Consider the following 23276-nt stretch of genomic DNA (forward strand, 5'->3'; position numbering starts at 1 on the left):
TATATATATATATATAAACAGTTCTTTAGTGAGATTGATATATGTGTTGTCCTTTGTTCTCTCTCCAGGTCGGCAGGTCACCTGGGTTCCTCTAACTCCGGTTCCATGCCAAACCTGGCAGCTAAAAACGGCTCTGGTGGAGGCTCGGGTGGAGGGGGGATGGGAGGGGGACACCACGGAGTCTACCTCCACAGCCAGAGCCAGCCCTCCTCCCAGTACCGCATCAAGGAGTACCCACTTTACGTGGAGGGCAGCCCCAACCCTGTGGTGGTGCGCAGCCTGGAGAGCGATCAGGAGGGCCACTACAGTGTCAAGGCCCAGTTCAAGACCTCCAGCTCCTACACAGCCGGGGGACTGTACAAGGAGGCCTGGGGGGGAGACGAGGGAGGAGAGGGGAGCGGCCGACTCACGCCGTCGCGCTCTCAGATCGTACGGACACCGTCATTGGGGCGAGAGGGTGGTGGAAGCGGAGCAGGGGGGAGAGCAGCAGTGTCTGAAGAGCTGCGGTGCTGGTACCAGAGGTCCTCAGGGAGCCTGAAGGAGAGGAGTCACTCACACTCGGGATCTACCTCCTCTGAGACAGGGTCACAGCAAGGCACTCTGGGACATGGTCGAGGGAGTAGAGTAGGGACACTCGCCAAGGGCTCACCAGGTGGGTGAGCTTCATTTATTCACATTAAATACTATCTAAAAAGTATCATTATATGTTTTAGATAAAAGCTAATTGTCAAGTTGAGAAAACACAATGCCCCGTGTGAGGCTCCAACTCACAACCTTCAGATTATGAGACTGACGCGCCACCTACTGCGCCAACGAGGCTCTGACAGCTTCCATGGGCACTAAAACTTAATTGACTCAACGATTTAACATTTACTTTTTAACTCTAAATCAATACAAAGCGTATTTAAAAGAGACACATTCCGGACTTGTGGAATGAACCCTCGCAGACTTTGGTCACATAACATTCACATCAAAGCCTCTCATCTCAAACTAAGGATTCTCATACTGTATTGTAGATGGCCCCATTTGTTTCTTACTTGGATGAAAATCAATCAATTCATAGTCGGTGCGGAGGGAATTTCTTCACATTGGGCACAGACATCCACTTGGACTCAAGGATGAACTGATTAGATTTAAAGGTCAAGGTCTCTGTCGTCTCGCATTGCCAGACCTTCCTCCACAGCGGAGGAGCTCTGGTTTATTGGCATTTCTTTAATCACAATCATCTTGGGCGGCGCTAAGCCCCGGACACAATGACGCTGCCGCTGCAAAATAGCCTCGGGAAGGAACTTTTTTTGGTGGAACGTGTGTATGTTCAAAAGCATTCCTACGCTAATTATGACAACATGTCACACAAATGTCTGATAGGATAAAATGATGAAGTGATGACATTTTGTATCTACAAGGTCAAACATCAACTTTACTGTGACATCGTAATGTTATGCAAAAATGCTTTTCTGGCCATTATTCCACGCCATAACTCAGAAGGGAGAGTGTGACCATATTTCACATTTGGTCGGAAACTAAATGAGTGACATAGATCTTCTGTGCGGCCGGTTTGAAGATTTGTGTGAAGCATCCACGTTTCGTCAAAAACTTTCAATAAATTTCTCTAAAGTCTTCACTGCATATATTATATGAGTCTGGACAAACGGAGGTGAATTGCAACCGGACTGGTTGAGACATACAACCGCAAGGTGGTGATTCTGATTATTCTTGATGTGAGTTTTAGAAATTAGAAATGGCACGGTTGAATGATGTATATGTCATACGCTGCAAGTGAAATTGGATTCATCCTAAGTTTGTGTTGAACACGTCTAGTAATACAGGGCTTCTTAGATTTAAATTACAGACATACTTTGTTTTGACAAATAACAGAGATAGGAAAACACAATGCCCCGTGTGAGGCTCGAACTCACGACCTTCAGATTATGAGACTGACGCGCTGCCTACTGCGCCAACGAGGCTTGTGTTCCTAGTGTCATGTGACCTTTGTCAAACATGACCCCTGGGCCAAATGAGCTTAGTGGCTCTGAGGCTACATTCCCCTGAACTCCCCATATGGGAAGCATAGTTGAAATTCCTTTGCCGCTCACCTCACTGTAGCCTCTGTTATGTGTGTGTGTGCTCTGTCTGTGTGGCCACGTGTCTCTGTATATGTGTATTTGTTTCTTGTGTTCCTCTATCTCATGCTGCATGTGTTGTATCCCATTTGACTAACTGTCAGTTTCCCCCATAGCTGCATCCCCTCACAGCCAGAGGAGTATGACGCCCTCCAGCGAACACGCAGCCACACCCACACCCACACCCCCCTGTAGCCCACAGCACATCCTCAACTGGCAGAGCGGGTAAGAGACACACACAAACACACACACACACACACACACACACACACACACAGCAGCAGCAGCAGCAGCAGACCGGGGTGACAAGATGTTTGAAGCCGGATATGAATTTATTTAGGACAAACTGCATCTTGGCTGCTTAGGTTCTTTCTCTCCATCTTTATCCAAACCTCACTCTAACCTCCTCACACGCTTTGACTGTCAGCTGATAATGTTTTACACTGTGGAACTAATCCTTAAGAATGATTTTATGTGATTTGGGGTTAACATCTATTTTTTCTCATACTCAAATGATGTCACTCCTCTTGACTTTTCATTCTATGCTGCTGTTTTGTGTTATTGATTCACTCACTGCATCGTTGCTCCTTGTTTCGTCACTCTTTTTCCTGTCATCTTTTTCGTCACGGAGATTTCTCTTATAACCTAATATTTGTCATTTCTTCCTCGTCTCCCTCTGTCTGCACTAACCCTCCTTTCCTTGTGTGTGTGTCCTCTCTCCTGGTTTAGAGGCACAGCAGACAGCTCTCCTACTGAGGACGTCTGTCAGTCTCCCCCTCAGCCCAGCTCTGATGCATAGAGGTACTGTCTGTGGTCTCGGCCTCTCAGTGGTCTAAACCTACAGTGTACTGTTTGGAAAACACAGCAGCAGCCTAACAGAGAGAAAATAACCTTGAAGCAAATAATATACGTAATGTGACAGCAGTGCCGAATTTACTCACTATCAGACTTTTATTTATAGAAATCTGTCCGTGCACAATTCTAAAAGTATGAGGCACTCATGCCACATTATTAGTAACTTTAATCATCAACTGTGGAGGACTGGCAATGGGGAATGTGGACAATTTCATGCTCTTTGACGGTGGTGGTATCTGTGTCATGTACTCCTTCTTTGGCTGTATCTGTATCTCATCTCTGCATGTGCTCTGCTCTGTGATCTGACATCAACACTGTGGCTAATTCCTTACAGGATTTACTAATAGAAATACATAACCATGTGCTGTATGTGTTGTAATAGAAAACAGTCTTTAATAAACAAACAATCTCAAGAGCAGGTAAACACTTGAAACCATGTAGTATTATAGAAACCAGTATTTATTACATGTCATTACATCGTGGTCTGTGTCTTCCTCTGCAGGTCTTTCAGTGACAGCTGTTTTCTCAGCAGCCCCCTGTGTTCAGAGCTGGCAGATGTGCAGTGGTACGGACACGATAAGGCCAAACCTGGAACCTTGGTCTGAGACCTTCTTATAGGGCCCAGAAAAGTCCCATTGCCCTCTCCTACTGCCTCTGTCCTGCCCTGACTGGACTGGCGGACTGGACATGAGCCTCTATCCTCCCTAAATCCTGCCCTCCATCCATCCCACCACCTCTTTATTATGCCCCTCTATCACAGCTCAGCTGGACAGGGACACACTTGCTGCGCTCTGATAAGGGCCGATTTCACAGGACAGACTGAGAAGTGCCACCTCAGCTGTTGAACTGTTGCCATACAGCCAGCACCACAGAGCCCATTCTTTACTCACCCTCAGCACACAAGCAAGGAGGAAAAGGAGCGATGGGAAGAGAGAGCACAGAAAAATATCAAACATACAACTCAAACTCAACAGAACCAACATCGGCCATTCCAGGATGTGTTTCATATCTTATCTTTGGTCCCCCGACCTAAACTAACTCCAGTGCACTGCCACCCAATCAGAGGATACCTGCTGGATTTGAGCCACCAGTTTAAAACCCATCCCCAGGCCTAAATGAACTGTGTTGGATTTCATTATTGCTATTAATGGTGTTTGTCTTTTTTGTTTATTTGTCCCAGCGTATTTATAAGAAGAGAAGATTACACAGACTTTTCAAAAAATCTGGATTAACAAACATTTAGATGACAAATTCAACTCCTCTCAGTTTAACCCACAACCAAAGACAATTTACTGGATTACCTGGTCACACTGGGCTGGGGTCCCTGCAGAAAAGTGACTGTCAGCCAACTGTATGTGAGTGCATTCACAGTGACAATATCAGGATGGTTTATGGGACTCTATCTGGGGTATTGATGAGGACTATAGCAATAACAAACATTGTTCAAGTATATGAACTGGTTTAAATCAACAGAGTGAATTGAAGAAGGCATTTTGCTGTGTTCTCTGCCTTGTGATGCTTGGAGTAAAAGATCATAAGTGCATCATAGGGAGAATTTGGAGTTGTGGTTATTGGGTTTGGCATTAATCTATGCTTATTTTAAGTGACTTCATCAATCATGACAATTTAATGTCTTTGGTCTTTTCAAGATTTCTATGTTCACATGTTTAGTCCACAATTACTGCAACATTTGATCCGGATTCTGCCTTTCCACATTTTTCATTTTCAACCCTGAAAGTAAAAGATTTCTAGCTGTTGACATCTGTTGGCATTACTTGTGTTTGATATTGAGTTTTTTCAGTGATACATCTCTGTAGTGAATCATCTTTTCTATCACAAGTGTCTCTTCTTCTCCGTTGGTCTTGGCTCTATACCGGATCTCACCACACTGAGTATCTGTCGATCCATTTTAGTGGCATTGTGCTTTCTCATCTTTCTGTTCATCTCTTCAACATGACAGGAGCATCCTGACTGTGCACAGACAGTCTGAACTCAATGTCGGCTAGAGCACGCACACTGACAGTCACAACACCTCATATTATAGGCATGCAAGGTTATAGTTTATCAGTGCCAAACATGTTGGTGCTTTACATTTGTACTGTAATTCAGCACTGGAACAGCCACTCATTCAAGCTACAAACAGTTCATCCCCACAGTCTACACAGCAACAGACACTCAGACTTCTCAATGATTTGGCACCAAGTATACAGTAGTAGGAATTCTTCAAATGTACTTTGAAAAGCACAACATTAACAGTGTCTATGAGGGCTGGACCTACAATAAGTGTGTTCTCATTTTCCACTCTCAATATTTTAACAATGAGTTATATATCAAAGTGCATAAGAGAAAACTAGAAAAGCCAGAACCACGGACAAGGTGTCACATGATAGTACTCTTTGAAGCCATAGGCAGAACAATTCTTTAACCCTCTCAAATTGGTGAGAATTATTATCTCACACATCCCAATCAACAATCAAATATTCAGAATAGGGTTAGAAAAGCACACCTGGTTTTGTAAGAAGGAAGTCGAACTCTGCATGTTTTAGCTGTATTTCGATCAATTTCCCTCATCTTCCCTCATCAAGAGTTTATGTTAAGAATCATTTTTTTCACTGTTGCACAAAATCTGAATTAATCAGATGTTAATTTTACTAAGATTATGACATATTCTACATCTTAGTGATAGAGAAGTGGATATGTTTTTTTTGTTGTTCTTATAGCACCATTATGTCTGGATAAATGGTGTATCATGTTGTATGGCATGGGAGGAATGGTACGCATCTTACCCTGTCCCTCATAATGTTGTGTTTCCTTTATGCACTGACGCAAGTTGTTGTAATCTGCCACTTTCTAGACTATTTAAATAAGAAGGTTCAACCCACTCCCTGCATGGTTGGTTCTCCAAGAGTTATCCACCCATGCCTGGTCACATTTGATCGGTCTTTCCCCAGGATTGAAACCAGCACTACCTGGTTACCATCATATGAATGAATGACTCTAGTGTGCTAAAGACACGATCCCATGCATGCCCTGCAGATCCGCGGAAAAAAAAAAAAAAAAAAAAAAGCCCAAAGACATTCAGCATTCGACTTCTGTTTGCTAACATTAGCACGTGTTGCTCCATAGTGTTTCCTCGACCCCAGAAAGTTGTGGTGATCTCTGACCTCTGAGCCCGATGTGAAAAAGTGTGACATCCCTCCCTCTGTAGCTCCAAACACACCATATTTGCTGTGCTCCATAGAAATGTATAAGGTTTTTGTAATACTCCAAGAAAAATGAACTAACTCTTTTATCAGTCTTTTCCTGTATGTACGGAGGGGCACTGTAAGGTTTAGTGGGGTTTTTAACATTCACATCATTGTTCTAACAATGTTCCATTTTATACGAACCAGTATTGTTTGTTTTTTTTCTTCTTTTTGTTCTGACATTGTAACAACCCTTTCAGGTGCTACAAAATGACCAGTTACTGCTTTGTCACGTAGGATCTAGACATCTTCATTGTTATCAATAGATTCAATTACCAGATGTGCAAAATACAGCATATTTTAACAGACAGTTTAATAGTAGAACACTTCCCCTACCAGACACTAGAGCATGTAACTTGATTTTATCAGTTCTGTTCAACTGTAACAATACATTAAAGGTGTTGTAGAAAAAATGTGGAATTGATTAAAACATATGTAATTCCACAGTTAATTTATTCTTTTTTCTATTAAAAATTTGTATAGTAACTTTACATTTTTCAAAACTGTGTTGTTGGAAATTGATGATGAATTTTCAAGAGGAGAAGCAGCGGTGGTTCTTGAGAGTAAGAAAAATAAATTATTGATGAATGTTCTCAAGATTATGCCTTTGTCCGTTTTGTTTGTTCTCTTTTCCATTTTAAAAAATGAAAAACATCACGTTATTTAGTCACTCACTCCCAGGTGGCTCAGATCAAATCCTCCCAGGCCATTCTGCTGAAAGGTCAGGGTATCAGTCAGACTTATCAAAGGGAATCCCCTCATGTAGTCGCCACTTCCTCTCCTCCGGACACACTCACTCTCTTGTCATCACATCCAGGCCTCAGTCACTTCCCTCCTACACTCTGGCCTCCCAAGAGAAGGAGAGGAAGGATTTCCTGTGGAGTCAAAGGAAGATACACTCTAAGATATTACTCATCACCCAATCTCGACCATGAGATTAAACAGCTGCACAAATGACAGGCTTTATTTTACACATTTTGTTGCTTTTGATTTGCAGGCCACTATGTCACGTGGTTGGCTACTACCTCTGATCACAGTGAACCATCTCTCTTTGTGTACTTTGTAAATGCAACGTGGACCCATTCAAGTGTACGCGTAGGAGATGCAGACATCTGAACAAATGGATTGTTTGTACAACTGAACATGTACACTCATATCATAAAAACACCAGCTACACAGACTACAAACACACACACAAACAGTAGTTTTGATACCTCACCACATAGAAAAGTGGTTTCTATCAGAGGAATCAGTTGTCAGGGTCTGTGAGGACACCCAAACTCGTAATCCTGCTTTCTTTTCTCCTTCTCTGTCCATTTACTAATGAATCCCATGTTTCTCTTTGTACTTGGTGTGTTCCCATAGCAGCTCTCCCAACCAGGCAACAGCTGGAAGCTGTTAGTCAGACATGCCGTGAGAAACTAGCTCCTCTGTGATTTTTTTCACTCTCACACTACAAGTCTGCTTGTGTGTGTGTGTGTGTGTGTGTGTGTGTGTGTGTGTGTGTGTGTGTGTGTGTGTGTGTGTGTGTGTGTGTGTGTGTGTGTGTGTGTGTGTTTGCTATAGGAGTGTTGTATGACCTTGCTTTATACCCTTAATGAAATCCTCCATCCTTTAAACACACCCTTTACTACTCTGTACTCTATGTACTTTTGGACATCCTTGTGAGGACCAGTGTGAGACATTTTTGCAACATTATTGTCCTTTAAGATGAAGTTTTAGGGCTTACACTTGGTTTTAGGGTTAAAATTAGTTTTTGGGTGAGGTTAGGGTAAAGGTGAATGTGCAAATTAAGAATTGAAGAGATCAATGCAAGCTTACCAAAACAGAACATTTATTTACACTCAATGCTCATTAGATTAAAACAGTACATTCCTTTGACACCAAGTGTGGTCCAAACGTGTAGTTAAATCAATGCAGCTTAGTGTGTGGCCATTTTCTTTCCAATATATGTCATTGCCCTATCCAGCACCTATACTCTTTGGTGTGCAGTCAGCAGACAACTCTACTGATTTTTATATTTTGCAACTGATGTGATACAATTTCATCAACTATTCTTACACTAAACAGTGAGCTGATTTGTGGATGAGACTGTGCAACACGACAGAACACTGGCAATGCTGCCCTCTAGTGCTGACCACAGAGCAGCATCTGTGAAAATGGGGAAAATTGCAAAACCTTAATGTTTTAACAATGTAAAATAATGAGATTGCTCAGCTGTTAAAAACATGCATGTATTTATTTGATTGAATAAGTCGTTGTTGTGTGTGATATACACAATTACTTTAAAATGCTGTTTATTTTTTGTAAGTTTTAACTTTGCTGTTGCAATTTGTTTATGGTGAATTTTAGGTTTTTGGGAATCTCAAAGGAGAAGTGATACTGAGGCAACGTGGCATGATATGATTTCACAATATCTAAAATAATTTCCTCAATCAGGATTGCACAAACTGTTTATACAAACCATACAGACCCTGATCAACAACAGTAACTGAGTTTACGCTGTGCAAGCAGAAGTGTGTCTTTTCAGGTCTTTGAGTTTCACAGACTGAATTCCACCTGTTCCAGTAGAGGCCCGTTGGTTTCATCAGGATCCTGAAAAGCAAAAAAACATTCAGACCTCATTAAATCTCTGACAATCTAGACTGGAATATTGTGCTTTTGAAATTTGATACTCTGATTTATTTCACTGGAAATGTACTCAGAGAACAACTTCCCACAAAACATTTCATCATTTGTCATCATCACAGCAAATCAGCTGACAGAGTTAAACTGTATTCCTGAAGGAAAAAGTATTTTATCGAACTGGAAATGACCAAAGCACCTAAGTTAATGGTAAACCAATCTCTCCATACATCCTACCCTACTATATTTACCTGTGAGAGGCGGCTGTAGGTCTGAATATGTGGAGGACTGTAGCGACGCAGTCCTCTCAACGACAGGAAAAGTATGTAGACTGATGCCAGAAAACACTGTACAGTAAACGCTATGGAGCTCCCCTTTGCAACATATGAACCAACACGCTAGTGGGAAGAATGGAGGGAGAGAGAGAGAGAGAGAGAGAGAGAGAGAGAGAGAGAGAGAGAGAGAGAGAGTAAGGACAGTTCACTCACAGCTCAGAAAGCATTTATTCCTACATATTCAGTATTTAAAAGTAAGTTGAAACACACTTTATAATGGTTAGAATATAAATGTGTTGTCCAGGCTTATTGGTGGATGTCTTGAGTTATAAATGAATTACAGAATCACCTGTTGGTTTGTGTTGAGGGCGACAGGCTGCGTAGACCTGAGGCTGTCGGCCAGGAGAGCAGAGAAGCCAAACAGTAGACTAAAGAGGTTCAGACCCATCAGAGCGATGATCTGTTCATGATTAATGCAAAATTAAGCGAGCGTACGTCAAGCAGCTGTTGACGTACGCAAAAAAAGTCACATTTGAAATGATCACATTAAGTATTTACCTTTAATTTATTAGCTTTCCTCTGAACCTCCATTGCCAGACACCCAGCAGCCACATACTGTAACAACACAAACAGTTATGACCCAATATATCTATCTCTCTCTCTCTCTCTCTCTCTCTCTCTCTCTCTCTCTCTCTCTCTCTCTCTCTCTCTCTCACAATGGAAGCAGATGTGAACTCACAAATAGGCCCGACCACACGGGTGTTGTCATGGAGACAGAGCAGTTGTAGCTCACACATGAATGGGTGACTGTGGCTAGTATGCAAGCTAAGGCACTGAGGATCTGCACCACCTGAGGGGAAACACATGGCATGAAGCAGGCAGACAGTTTAATAGCTCAAAAAGCTTAAAAACTATGTTAACCAATTGTTTGGACGAGCACAAGAAAGTAGCATCTCACCCCAGTGACTAAAAGTCTGGTATTAACCACAGTCCCAAACCAACGATGAATCCTGCCATTGATTAGCTCCCCATGATTGGTCACCTGGCTCAGTGGGCGAGTTGAGGGTGTCTCCTTAAAAAACACCTGGTACAACCCCTCCTGGAACATGTTCTGTGTCATCTGTTGTGGAGGAAAAAAGTAAACTTGTAGGGGGGAAAAAATGAATGCTGGAAAAAAATCAGTCAAACACAAACAAACACACACCTTTGATTCAGAATTCACACTTGATTTAGTGCCAACTTACCTTCCACCAAATGTTGTAAAGCTTTCCCTCATTTATCCACAGGACCTCATATCAACAGAAAATGTCATCTAGCTGAAACATGAAACATTTAAACAGATCGTTTTCTCACTGCAGCTAGTATTCCACAGTGTAGCAACAGATCCAGGGGGTCAAAGTTCACTTGAGTTGGATGATAATGAATGGTTGAAGTCCACTCTTGAGGAAGTGATACAGGGAGATAAATTGGCCGTGATAAAAGAGCTTATCAGCTTGTAGGCAAAGGTTACAGTGACATTCGAGGACTGGCTTCATTTTTGAGACAGGCTAAGATTATACTTTGTGTCCTAACTCCATGATCCACTCTCATAGATAAACATAACACTCATTACATCCTGCGCCCTTACCCTCAGGTTCATGTAGTACATCAATCAAAATACATACTAGTTTATAAAATACATACACTTCCCCAAGTTTACAAATAAATGTAAAATTATAATCAAACCACAGACACACAAATAGATGTATATTAATAGTTGTGAGGGCAAGCATAATATGGTTACGATATCATAGAAAGTATGTAAAAACAAAACAGAATTACAATAATAATACAAACTGAAAGGGCTTATTTTTATGTTATTAAGAAATTCCTCCAGATGTCCTCCATAATGTTTTAATTGAGAGATATGAGTCAAATCAGCCAGCCAGCAGCATACACACCAATCCATGATATTTACAAAAATAATGGTATCACTGCACCATTCTAGGTTTTAATTTCTTTACACATGCTGACATGGTCTGATGTAAGTGCCCTGTAACTATGAGCTCCACCACAGGCCTGCCAATGCAGTAAGCTGCCTGCGATACACACAGTACCCAACTCCATCACTTCAAATATTGTCCACTTTTACATTAATGTAAATCAGCTTTGAATAAGCCATGACTTAGAATTCCAGTACCATTAGTGACTGAAGCTGTTGCTCATAATCATCAGAGTAAACAATGTTTACTTTTGTTTGTGCAATCAGATTCATTCTGGCATAAAAGAAGTTTAACAATAATATGACATCATGGAGACAATCATGTGTGGAGCATGTGATGTTCAGTAAGTTTGGGACATGCATATTATTAAATATCATTTAGTTTATGAATGTCATTGTTCACCTGAAGAGTCAAGTAAACAAGCTAGTGCAATAAACAAGCCAAGAAAGCACTTCAGACCACAACCAAGGTTGGGAAAAGCCACAGAATGCAGAAAGAGGTCACACAGCACGCTGAGGACTTTAGCACCAGTGGTTTAGGCTCCGAAAGTCCTGGTCCTCATCTCAGTATGAGGAGTCGATAGAACTGAGCGAACCCACCTGAGCCAAGAAAGCAGGTTTTATTGTTAATTCCAAGTACAACAAAATGGTAAATGGGAAAAAGAAGGTTGTGAAATGTGATGTTGATAGATGAGACCAAAACAATAACTTCAACATTGTCATAAGCCAGAACTGGGATTGTTTATTTGCTGTCTTTGACATAGTGTGATTCTCTGTTAATGCTGCTTTTAACTTTGACTGATCCTGTCTTTATCAATACTCAACCACCTGGCAGAATAATGCAAGTTCAAGGCTAGATAATGTATGCAGTAATAGTGTTTCATCCACATAGCAATAGGAAATAATGAGCCTACAGTTTTTTATGACCTATAAAGAGCAAATTGAAAATAGGATGGGACCTATGATTGCGCCTTGAGGAACTCCACAGGTAATGTGTTGATCAAGAAAAGAGTTTCCAGTACTGACTGCGAATGTTTTGTCTGAGAGATATTATTCAAATAGTTTAAGTGCAGCAGTTTTTTAATACCCCAGGAGTATGACAACAGTGCTGGTTTCACTTTTAAATTTAAAGTGCTCATATTATGCTCATTTTCAGTTTCATAATTGTATTTAGAGGTTGTACCAGAATAGGTTTATGTGGTTTCATTTTCAAATAACACCATATATTTGTTGTACTGCACATTGCTGCAGCTCCTCTTTTCACCCTGTGTGTTGAGCTCTCTGTTTTAGCTACAGAGTGAGGCATCTCACTTCTGTTCCATCTTTGATGGGAGTCGCACATGCGCAGTAGCTAGGTCAGCACAGCTAGCTAGTCAGTTGCAGAGTATGAGGACGTGCTACACTAGAAGCTAGGCGAGCATTATAACGTGTGTTAAAAAGTGATGCACGTTTGTCAAGGAAGTAAAGGCTGGACTACAATAGAGCTGTTTGGAGCAGTTGGTGAACAGTGTTTTCTCTGGAAGATAGTAAGTCCCTTTGGGGTGGACTTTGGGCTTTTTCACTTTGTAAACCTATAATGTGAACAAAAAGATATATAACACTATAAAGGAAAGGGAAAAAGCCAAAAAGAAAATTATGAGCACTAACACATCTCTTAACAGATGCTAAGATAAACCTTTATTGATCCTCAGAGGGGAAATTCAATTATTGCAGCACCACAAGGACAGCAGTACAGATAAATAGAAAAAGTAAAATAAAAAATGTGTAGAGTTTGATGTTAGCCCACTGTAACTACGAGCTCAACCACAGGCCTGCTACATGCTGTGAACTGCCAACCACTAATGCTGTTCAAACTCACTTCTTCAATTATTACCCACATTTACTTGAATGAGATGAAAACAAATTCATTAAAATTAGAATTTCAATAGCACTTGTGATTGAAGTTGTGCACATTACAGAATAAATTATTGTATTTGTGCAATGAAGTTTTGGCATGAAACAAGTGAAACCATACACCTGAATAACATGACCTCATCACCGTAAGCTCAGGACACATATTAAATATTATTTAGTTTGTAAATGTCATTGTTTACCTGCACATTCCAACACATCAGTGCAATGAACAAGCCAGGAGGAGAGTCTTTCCCCAGGATTGAAACCAGCACTACCTGGTTACCATCATATGAATGAATGACTCTAGTGTGCTAAAGACACGATCCCATGCATGCCCTGCAGATCCGCTGAAAAAAAAAACCCAAAGACATTCAGCATTCGACTTCTGTTTGCTAACATTAGCACGTGTTGCTCCATAGTGTTTCCTCGACCCCAGAAAGTTGTGGTGATCTCTGACCTCTGAGCCCGATGTGAAAAAGTGTGACATCCCTCCCTCTGTAGCTCCAAACACACCATATTTGCTGTGCTCCATAGAAATGTATACGGTTTTTGTAATACTCCAAGAAAAATGAACTAACTCTTTTATCAGTCTTTTCCTGTATGTACGGAGGGGCACTGTAAGGTTTAGTGGGGTTTTTAACATTCACATCATTGTTCTAACAATGTTCCATTTTATACGAACCAGTATTGTTTGTTTTTTTTCTTCTTTTTGTTCTGACATTGTAAATGACCAGTTACTGCTTTGTCACGTAGGATCTAGACATCTTCATTGTTATCAATAGATTCAATTACCAGATGTGCAAAATACAGCATATTTTAACAGACAGTTTAATAGTAGAACACTTCCCCTACCAGACAATAGAGCATGTAACTTGATTTTATCAGTTCTGTTCAACTGTAACAATACATTAAAGGTGTTGTAGAAAAAATGTGGACTTGATTAAAACATATGTAATTCCACAGTTAATTTATTCTTTTTTCTATTAAAAATTTGTATAGTAACTTTACATTTTTCAAAACTGTGTTGTTGGAAATTGATGATGAATTTTCAAGAGGAGAAGCAGCGGTGGTTCTTGAGAGTAAGAAAAATAAATTATTGATGAATGTTCTCAAGATTATGCCTTTGTCTGTTTTGTTTGTTCTCTTTTCCATTTTAAAAAATGAAAAACATCACGTTATTTAGTCACTCACTCCCAGGTGGCTCAGATCAAATCCTCAGTGAACAAGTGAAACCATACACCTGAATAACATGACCTCATCACCGTAAGCTCAGGACACACATTAAATATTATTTAGTTTGTAAATGTCATTGTTTACCTGCACATTCCAACACATCAGTGCAATGAACAAGCCAGGAGGAGAGCTATGCAATCTCAGCTAAAAAGCCATAGAAGGCAGCAAAAAGAGGTCAGCACTCTGAGGACCTTGGACAGATAGACACAAATTTAGCAGATCTATAAATACATATAGGGGCATGTCAGACCCATTCTGTTTTTCCTGGCAGTGTTTCTGTGTCGTCCTCGTCCTTGTCTACCCAGCCAGTGTACAGGTCAGCCAACCTGCTGAAACGTGGTCCCCAGAGGGCCAGGCTCTGAAAGTCCTGCTCCTCATCCGAGTCTGAGAAGTTCATTGAACTGAATGAACCCACCTCTGAGCCAACACCCTCATAATCAAACACTAAAAGACAGTCATAAGGAGGTGCTTCGGGGTCACTGTCTGCAGCATGCAGGTTCTACAGGGGAAACATATTACATACTGAGTTAGCACTCACAAACATACAATGAATATTGTACTGATACATTTTGTAGATCTTTACGCTCTTATATTCCAAAGATATTCTTGTATCAAATCAACATCACTCACATCCTCAATGAATTTGACAGTCTCGTCATTGGCTTGGAGTTGTAGGCGGTAGCATGGGCGGCTATGGACAGTAGGAAACACATCAGTGCAGAAGACTTCAGGGCGTTTATCGAGCCGTCTGTGAAGCTGGCTCAGGTCATACTCCTAAAGAAAAAAAAGAGGAAATGGACAATCATTTGCGAATATCCCACTGAAACAACTCTGACAAACAGATGGAGCAGCCTCAAGAACATTTGTTTTTTACTTTAGCGTTACTCAGGGTTTAGGTTTCACAGGAGGGGGTAGTGTGATGTAATGTATACCACAGCATGTCTGCAGTTTGTGTCATGATTTCACCTGATTTATCCTCTCCTTCCTCTGTTTTATCTTTCTCATGTTGCATCACTTACAGTATATGGTATCTCCTAATATGGTTACTCCACACCTGGTTGTTGCTCTTCCACCTACCAGTTGCCCTGATTGAGCTTTCCATACTTTGCTAATCATTGGATCACTCAACACCTTCAGCCAACATTCATTCCTTTATTAGATTGCCTGTGTTGCTTTGTTGATGGAGACTTTGAGCCATTCTTCTGTCTAGTCTGCCTGCCTTTCCCTGACTATTGGAAAAAACTAACAAGACACCTGATAGCACAGATGTCTTGCAACAGCTGCATTTAAAACTCCTGCTCATACCCGGTCCTCTTCACCTCCTCCCTCCTCATTGTAGCAGAAGATGTGGTCGCTGGGTACGTCTACGAAAAGAGGGACATCCTTCTTCGATCTCCTGCTCCTTCTCAACAGCAGCAGCAGCAGCAGCAGCAAGAGCAGTACTGTGGTCAACAGAAATAACTGAGCAACTAAAGACAGAACAAATGTTGGACATCGGGTGAATAAAAAAAGACCTGCTACATACAGAAAAGACCAAAAATTGCTCCAAGAACTGAGGTTGCGAGAGAAGAAGTGTGCAGATGAGGAGCAGAACGTGGGATGAAGCAGGTTGAGACAGCCCCTTGACATTGGCACACTTCTACGTCCAGTGTGCTGTCTAGGTAGATCATCCCAACATCATAGATACGCATCAGCACATAATAGTCTCCAGGTAACAACTCGCGTTTGGGGGCCAGAGCTGCAACATTGCCTGCAATGGGGGAAAAGATGCAGAATTAACATAGCATTGAGGAGACATTGAGGAGAGCTCGGTTTGAGTTTGGAGTAAATATATGTTTATGTACATGTGTTGTGGAGAGTTGGACTTCCTCTAGCACATCACTGTTATCATTTCAAATGATACAGCATGTGATTAAAATGTTGCTACTTCGCAAGAATAGATTAGTAGTTTACATTTAAATGACAACGTCTACATTTTGTTCACTGTGTATTTATACTCTTAATGAGCTCTCTTACTTGTGGAATTGGTACTAATAATCCAGTTGATCTTGTGCTCTCCTTGAAGCTCCACAATAAACGGTCCAGCATGACCAGGTCCGTCTAGATCCACTATATCCAGCAGGGCAGGAAAAGGGTCACTATTGCACAGACTGGCTTTCTTCTGCTTGATCACAGGAGGATGGTCATTCACATCTAATAAACTCACAACCAGAGTGCCTGTCCCTGTAGACGGGACGGTATCTAGAAGAATAAAAAGAGAAAGTTTATTGTTTGGCAAATGGGAACGATATGTTGTAACAGTGTTGTCAGGTAAGACCAAAAGTATACATTTACCATTGTCATAAGCCAACACTAGAACTGTGTATTTGCTGTCTTTGACATAGTGTGATTCTCTGTCCATGTTGCTTTTAACTTTGACTGATCCCGAGTCTTTATCAATACTCAGCTACCTGGCAGTGTCATTATGTAGTTTATATCTGAAAAAATCAAGAGACACAACCTGTTTAGAACTACAACAGAATAGTGCACATGAACATAAACACATTACACACATACTGTCATATGTCACTGTCATACTGGCCACATGTTAACAGTGTGTTATTATTACCTAACGCTCTGTTTCCTGGCTGTGTCTGGGTCCTTCGCCCTGAGGTCGTCCACAGAACTCTCTGTTTCCGCATCTTCTGAGATGCTTACATGGATCTCGGCTGGACTGAAAACAGGAGGTTCGTTCTTGTCCACAACTGTCACATTGACCGTGGCTGTCGAGGTTGACACCCATCCAGAAAACGGCACCTCATTCGTCACCACCACCAGCAGAGTGAAGACAGGATTGCTCTCAAAATCCAGCTCCTGCGAAGTGATGGAGAGCAAGAAGGGAAGGATGAAGTAATCTGCATGTTGAGTAAAACAACAATACTTATTAACAGCCTGAGTGTTTACCAACCTTGGCTGTTTTGAGGATTCCCTCCATTTTACTGGAGCCTGTGGTGATGTTGAAGTCTCCCCTCTCGTTGCCTTTGATTATTGAGTATTTGGTGTTGGCATTTGGAGATCCTAACTCATCCTTGTCAGTGACCTTTAGTCTTATTACTTCCACCCCAACCTCATTCTCAGGGACCGATGTAGATATCTGGGGAAAAGCATTAAACTGTACTAAACGCAGTTACAGATTAAACTTATTTCAACATTATTATGAAAGGTTTAGGCATTTTTAACTCACAGATGTGACAGTGAATTGTGGAGCATTATCGTTGCTGTCAGTGACACTAATGATAACGGTGCAGATGGTTGTTAGCCCATCTCCATCCATGTCAGCAGCTTCGATGATCAACTTGTATTCTGAGTGAGTCTGACACAGGAAAGTGAGTTACAATGGAAATGAGAAAGTTTTGGAAAGAGGAGTATAGTAATTATATTACCTCTCTGTCAAGTCCGTCTGCCATTACACTGATCCTTCCACTCACTGGGTTTATGGCAAACGTGTCCTCTTTGGGCATCTGAGACTTTATCCTATACCTTATTATAGCATTGCTTGTCTGTGGGTCATCTTTATCCACTGCTGTTATCTTTATAATGGAGTCACCTGTTGAAGGCATCAATACAATACTATTAGGATTTGAAATTCACATTTTACTAAGTAAGTAAGTAAAGTTTTCTGAATCCTTCTCTCACCAACGTCAGCACTTTCGCTCACTCTGCCATAGATAGGGTTCTGAGTGAATTTTGGAGCGTTGTCATTCTGGTCAATGACATTGATAATGAGCTCCATGGGCTCCTCAGCCATAATGGCCTCATTCAGTGCATGGGCCCACAGCTGTAACACACACACACACACACACACCATTGTATATTCTAATAGCAGTAATTGCATAAGGATAAAGACATAGATTATGGAATTAACTGTAAAAGTAAGATTTTTTTTTTTGCTCACACTGTATTTGGCTGTATTCTCCCTGTCCAGTGGCTGGGTCACATACAGCACCCCAGATCGCCAATCAACAGTAAAAAACCCTCAGGGGGCTGATCAGCCCCTGGTCCAGTGATTCTGTAGGTTATCGCCACCTTTTCCTCATTGTTGGACTTTATCTAAAGCACAATAATTCAGATATTTAAGTCAAGGCAGCTTAAGTCACAGCAAATACATTTAGTGAATATGCATTCAAAACAATTAGATTTGCTTAATACTACTTTAGTTACCTTAACCACTAATTTGGGATATGGACCCCTGTCATTTTCTGGAAAGTTAATTGCTGGAATAACCCACTCCCTCTTCATCCGTTTCAAACTGCCAGAAACGGGTGCAAACTCAACGGTGGGGAGCTGCCCAAGGCCCATGTCAGAGTTTATCTATTTCAATCAGAACTCAACATGTCAAGTCATACTGTATATATAATTAAATCTAATCAATGAGCAAAGTTTAAGATTACCTCTAAATTTACCTCTAGATTTTTGCTTCTTGGTATTTCATTGTTCGAGCAGTTGATTCTGTTATTCAAGCAGCATGGCTGAGATCCTGCTGCAGCCAGAAAGGCCAAACACTGAAAAACAGATCACCACATATTATAACATGTTTTTTTTTTAATAATACCTATAGCCTACTATGATATGATAATATAGTACGTTTTGGGTGTAGGAAGCTGAAATGTTTCATATTTCATTATTAAATAATCATGAACTTTGTTTATACTGCTCAAAAACAGAATTAATCAATACACTAAGAGATGTTCAGTCAGAGTAAAGATTTTAAACAATAAATGAAGACAATATATATAATTTATATATATATATATATATATATATATATATATATATACTGTATATCTAGTGACAAATGATAAACATTTAAAAAAAATAAAATGATATAAAGGTGGGCTATGCAATAAAGACTGCACTGACTGCAGGAATGATACACAAGTTATAGTGAGCCACAAAATCTGGTGACTGAAGAAAGATAATTACTCCAAATATTAACACTCACCTGCAATTGGCACAGCAAAAAGAGCACCCTCCAAATCCTTCTCTTCCCCGTCATCTCTTTCAGTATAGAAACCCAGCTCTTTCTTTTTGCTTTGTTCCAATGGCAGCCTGCCAAGTCTGTGGCATTTACTAACCTTCAGAGTTCCTCAGTCAGTATGATTAATGGATCATCTTGTTCTATAAGCTGCCTGCGGCTACAGTAATCATGTTGTGCTGTGCTCCTACTGATGCGGAGTAGTTTGATTTTATCAGTGAATGGTTGGTGAAAGAACAAAGTTAGAGGTGACCGCAGGCCTTGTCAAACATGCAGGTGTGTTTATGCAGGCCAGCGTAGTGATGCACCTCCGACAGTAGCAGTGTTTACATAACACTTGAGGATCAGATTGGCTATTGTGACACTCAGCACTACATTTTGAAAACTAAATTTCCCACACAGGTTTGGATGTCAAAACTCTCTACATTTTGCAAAATCTAAGTTGTCCTCTGTTTTTAATGTCACTTTTTAATCCACGTCTCTTTGATTAAAAACACAAGCAACACAACAAAATTATTTAACAATTGTTTAATATGAAGCCTCTGCACCTTTGAGCTGTCAACTTATATACATTTAACAACCACAATGAAGACAGTACATTTACATAACATTAAAACTATACTTCACAGCTTACACGTAGGTAAACAGCAAAGTAATCAGAAAAATAACATCACAGATGGATGTTCTAGAGCAGTGCCTGAATTGGTCTAAAAAAAGTGTGAGTACCCTAATTCAGCAGTTGCATGACATGACATTTGCATACGTCTTGAATATATGTATACATACAGTATATCTTGTAGGGGTGACCCCGTATAGTTGACTATCAACAATTCGATCTAAGGAGGCCAATTTGACTGCCAGTCTTCTGAAAAAATCTGAAAATGTGGTTATGGAACAAAGGATCATTCCATTCAGCCTATATGGGGGTGCTGAATGTTCTTATTTCCACTTTTGACACGCGACTCAGGTGATGTATATAAAATGTCCACCATGAATACACTGAAGGATCAAAAGCTTTTCTCCACAAAGTCTGTGGGACAGTCTTTACTTGTACCTGCACTGCATAATACAACACTGAAAACTGCCCGTTCATTTAAAAATATTTTTAAACAGTTAAAAATATTTTTAAACCTATGTATGCAACAGGTTGTAATGATCATCCTTTTTGTCCCAAAATATCCAGAAAATGACAGCCTGGAGGAAATGTTGACTATGACATGAACAGTCTAGCAATATAAAAACAAAAAACAAAAACTTCTGTTAGCTGTGTCTGGCCAGGTCAGAGTTCAGATAGACCACAGTTACTGTGATATCGTCCCTGTACATTCTAGCTAGGTCCTCTGGCAAAGTGAGCAAAGAGGCCAGCCTCTCCTGGCACAGTTCTCCATACTCCCCAGTGCCCAGAGCATGTCTGATGAGGTGTGTAGCAGCGTTGGTGTCTAAAGCGGGGGAGGCACGGGCCTGGCGTTTCAGCAAGAGTTCATGCATCTGACCCAATTTCATCTGCCTCTCAGATGGAGAAACGGGAGCCTAGGAAAAAGAAAGAACAGTTAGAAAACACTTTTACAGGACAAGTTTACGATACAATAAATGAAAGAAACAAATTGCGAGGTTGAAGGTGAACGTTGTGTGCTGTGAATCAGCTCCTCACACAAACCTGTAGGTGAATCCCACTCAGGTGCTCTCCGACGAGTCGTACAGCCTCCTCGTTCCCTAGTTCATCCCACAGCCCGTCAGTGCCGAGGATCAGGAAGCGGTCCTGAGGTCTCAGCTGGTGACAGGTTATGTCGGGTGCCACATCCAGATAGGGTGGAGTTAGGTAGTTAGGTGGACTGTACTGGTACAGGTTGAGAGAGTCCAAGTCGACTCCAGGTTCCAGGCTGGCTAAAATGCTCTGCTGCAACTCATGGCTCCACTTGAATCTTACATCACCAAACGCACGGAGGGGCATCAGAACCTTGATAGCATGACAAAATCTTAGGATAAGGGACTTCTAAATCCAGCAATCAACTCATTGAACAGTGCCTGATAAGTGTAGGGTTGGGTAAGGTTGCTAATATGGCACCGGTGCCTAAACGACCGGTATCTACCGCACCAGATAGCAACGCGGATTTCAGTGCCTCATTTCGGTGCCACTGAAATGCCTGCGCTTCTCTCTGATGCTCCGAAACGGACGTTACAGGCAAGACGCTAGTTAACACTTCACTTGACAGCAGGTAACGTTAGCCTACCGTTAGCTAGCAGCTGGATTAAACACGGTTAAAATGCTGACAGCTACACGGTGTAAAGTGTGACTGTATTTCACTGTAGAGGATTCTGACACTGGGACCTAACAGTCTGCAGCTGCTGTTGTCGGAAAAACAACACAGACGGTATGTTTACTTGAAACTGGTAGCCTAAGCCTTGTGGTGCATTCAAAGTTACTGTAAAATATCCTTTTCCCATCTGGTGGTTGTTTTTGTCATTTAACAGCAACTTACTGGTGAAATAAGTTATTGTTAGGGGTGGCACGGTTCACAAAACCCATGGTTCGGTTCGTATCATGGTTTTAGGGTCACGGTTTTCGGTTCTGTATGGTTCTTGTTATTTTTTCTTTTAATCTTTAACACTCCATAAATATACTTCAGCATATGATATTTAGCTTAATTATCCACAATGTAGGATACAGTATTAAAAAATAGTTATATCATGTAATCATGCACAAACTGAATTTGACTTGACATTAAGCACATTACTGGGACCATCTCTGAGGAAAGCTAGGTGAAATTTTGATACAGCAAGAGGGAAGACATTGATGATTTCAACAAGCTTTTCATTTATTTGGCAAAAAAAAAAGAGAATGTGTATTGCCATCTACAGGAACTTATGTGCCTTTTTAGCACACGAAGATTGAAATATTACAGAATATCAATTGAAATAACTTGCATTTATCAAACTGCCAACTCCTTTAAAAGAAAAAGAGAGGAACTTTTAAAGCTATACGTTAAACGTAAAATACGTTAAACAAAAAAAGTTGTGATTTTCTTATGTATAGTTCTTTAAAAATAAAAAGGAAACTTGTTTTGGGGAGAATAAAAACTCTGGGCTGAATTTTACTAGTAACCTTACCAAAAAGGCTCAGGGTGCTGCAAATGTTGGTATAATATGAAAATGGCTGGTGGATTTAAGACAAAAAATAATAATTTATGAATGAATCAAATTTGAACATGTCTGTGAGTGGCTTGTTGATCTTTACATTGTTAATTTCCTATCCTGGCCTGGGCTGGGACTCACATTCATACGGTTTGATAAACTACTTATTGAACTTTAACTTATCATTGCACTTACAATAACGAGCGTAGCTGTCCTCAATTTAGGTCATCCTGTACGTCTCATCTCCGTTTTTTTCCTGCATCCACCATGTGTGATTGCGTGTGTTTGTGTGTGTGTGTGTGTGTGCGCGCATCAGTCGCGGGGGGAACTGAGCAGACCCGCCCGCTGCAGATATCCGACAGGATTGAAACAGCAGCCGATTCAGCGACTTCAGAGTGAAAAAACGGTGCAGCGTGAATTTATGTTAAAACGTATACAGGTTGGCAGGACGGTCTAAAAGGTTTTGCACGGTTTTGTCTTTCGCTGTACGTTTTGTTGGTAACTTGTCCACACCTCTTCTTTTGCGCGAAAGGGAAACACACTGTCTGAGGTCACATACGGGCACCTGACGGCACCAGGCTACATTGCGCATGCGTCGAACCAAGCGACGCACGCTCCGAACCGAGACAAGCGGACCGAACGGTTCGGATGTTTTTTCATGAACCGTGCCACCCCTAGTTATTGTTATAAGTTATTGTTATTACATTATTAATAAATCATTTAATTTTGACCATATGGCCTTAGCAATAAACAAGCCGTTCTTTAATGTCGCTGACTGTCGTTTTGTGCTTCTTCTTTTTTTTTAAAACTTTTTAAGTAGTATCGGTTCAGGCACCATTTTAAAAGTATCGCTTTAGAACTGGTATCGAAAAAACCCAAACGATACCCAACACTAGTTAA

At 40.9% G+C, this 23276-nt stretch overlaps 2 protein-coding genes, 2 non-coding genes and 1 pseudogene across 18 annotated transcripts in view; 1 reads left to right on the forward strand and 4 right to left on the reverse strand.

Annotated features, from left to right (window-relative positions):
• The window catches only part of frmd4a (FERM domain containing 4A), a 106883-nt gene extending 100063 nt beyond the window's left edge, over positions 1-6820 (forward strand). For 12 of the 14 annotated variants that reach the window (XM_031293466.2, XM_031293467.2, XM_036003575.1 and 9 more), the window contains 3 exons: positions 69-652; positions 2240-2348; positions 3481-6820. In XM_031293466.2, the coding sequence (XP_031149326.2) occupies positions 69-652; positions 2240-2348; positions 3481-3583 (796 nt within the window). In that variant the 3' untranslated portion in view covers positions 3584-6820. Of the gene's footprint in view, positions 1-68; positions 653-2239; positions 2349-2852; positions 2925-3480 lie in introns of all 14 variants that reach the window. The other 2 variants (XM_031293472.2, XM_031293459.2) reach the window with 1 other exon arrangement.
• The window catches only part of pdp2 (putative pyruvate dehydrogenase phosphatase isoenzyme 2), a 25971-nt gene continuing 2695 nt past the window's right edge, over positions 1-23276 (reverse strand). Inside the window, exons 8-10 of one of the 2 annotated variants that reach the window (XM_031293479.2) lie at positions 20902-21201; positions 20483-20774; positions 1-20 (exon numbers count right to left, since the gene is read on the reverse strand). In XM_031293479.2, coding sequence (XP_031149339.1) covers positions 20505-20774; positions 20902-21201 — 570 coding nt within the window. In that variant the 3' untranslated portion in view covers positions 1-20; positions 20483-20504. Of the gene's footprint in view, positions 21-19759; positions 20775-20901; positions 21202-23276 lie in introns of those variants that run through there. The other variant, XM_031293478.2, reaches the window with a different exon arrangement.
• trnam-cau lies at positions 747-819 on the reverse strand. Its single transcript has one exon. It is a non-coding gene; the product is annotated as a tRNA-Met (tRNA).
• Positions 1895-1967, reverse strand: trnam-cau. Its single transcript has one exon. It is a non-coding gene; the product is annotated as a tRNA-Met (tRNA).
• On the reverse strand, positions 10368-19449 carry LOC116045671 (annotated as a pseudogene).

Source organism: Sander lucioperca, chromosome 7, assembly GCF_008315115.2.
Source record: "Sander lucioperca isolate FBNREF2018 chromosome 7, SLUC_FBN_1.2, whole genome shotgun sequence".
Lineage (NCBI taxonomy): Eukaryota > Metazoa > Chordata > Actinopteri > Perciformes > Percidae > Sander > Sander lucioperca.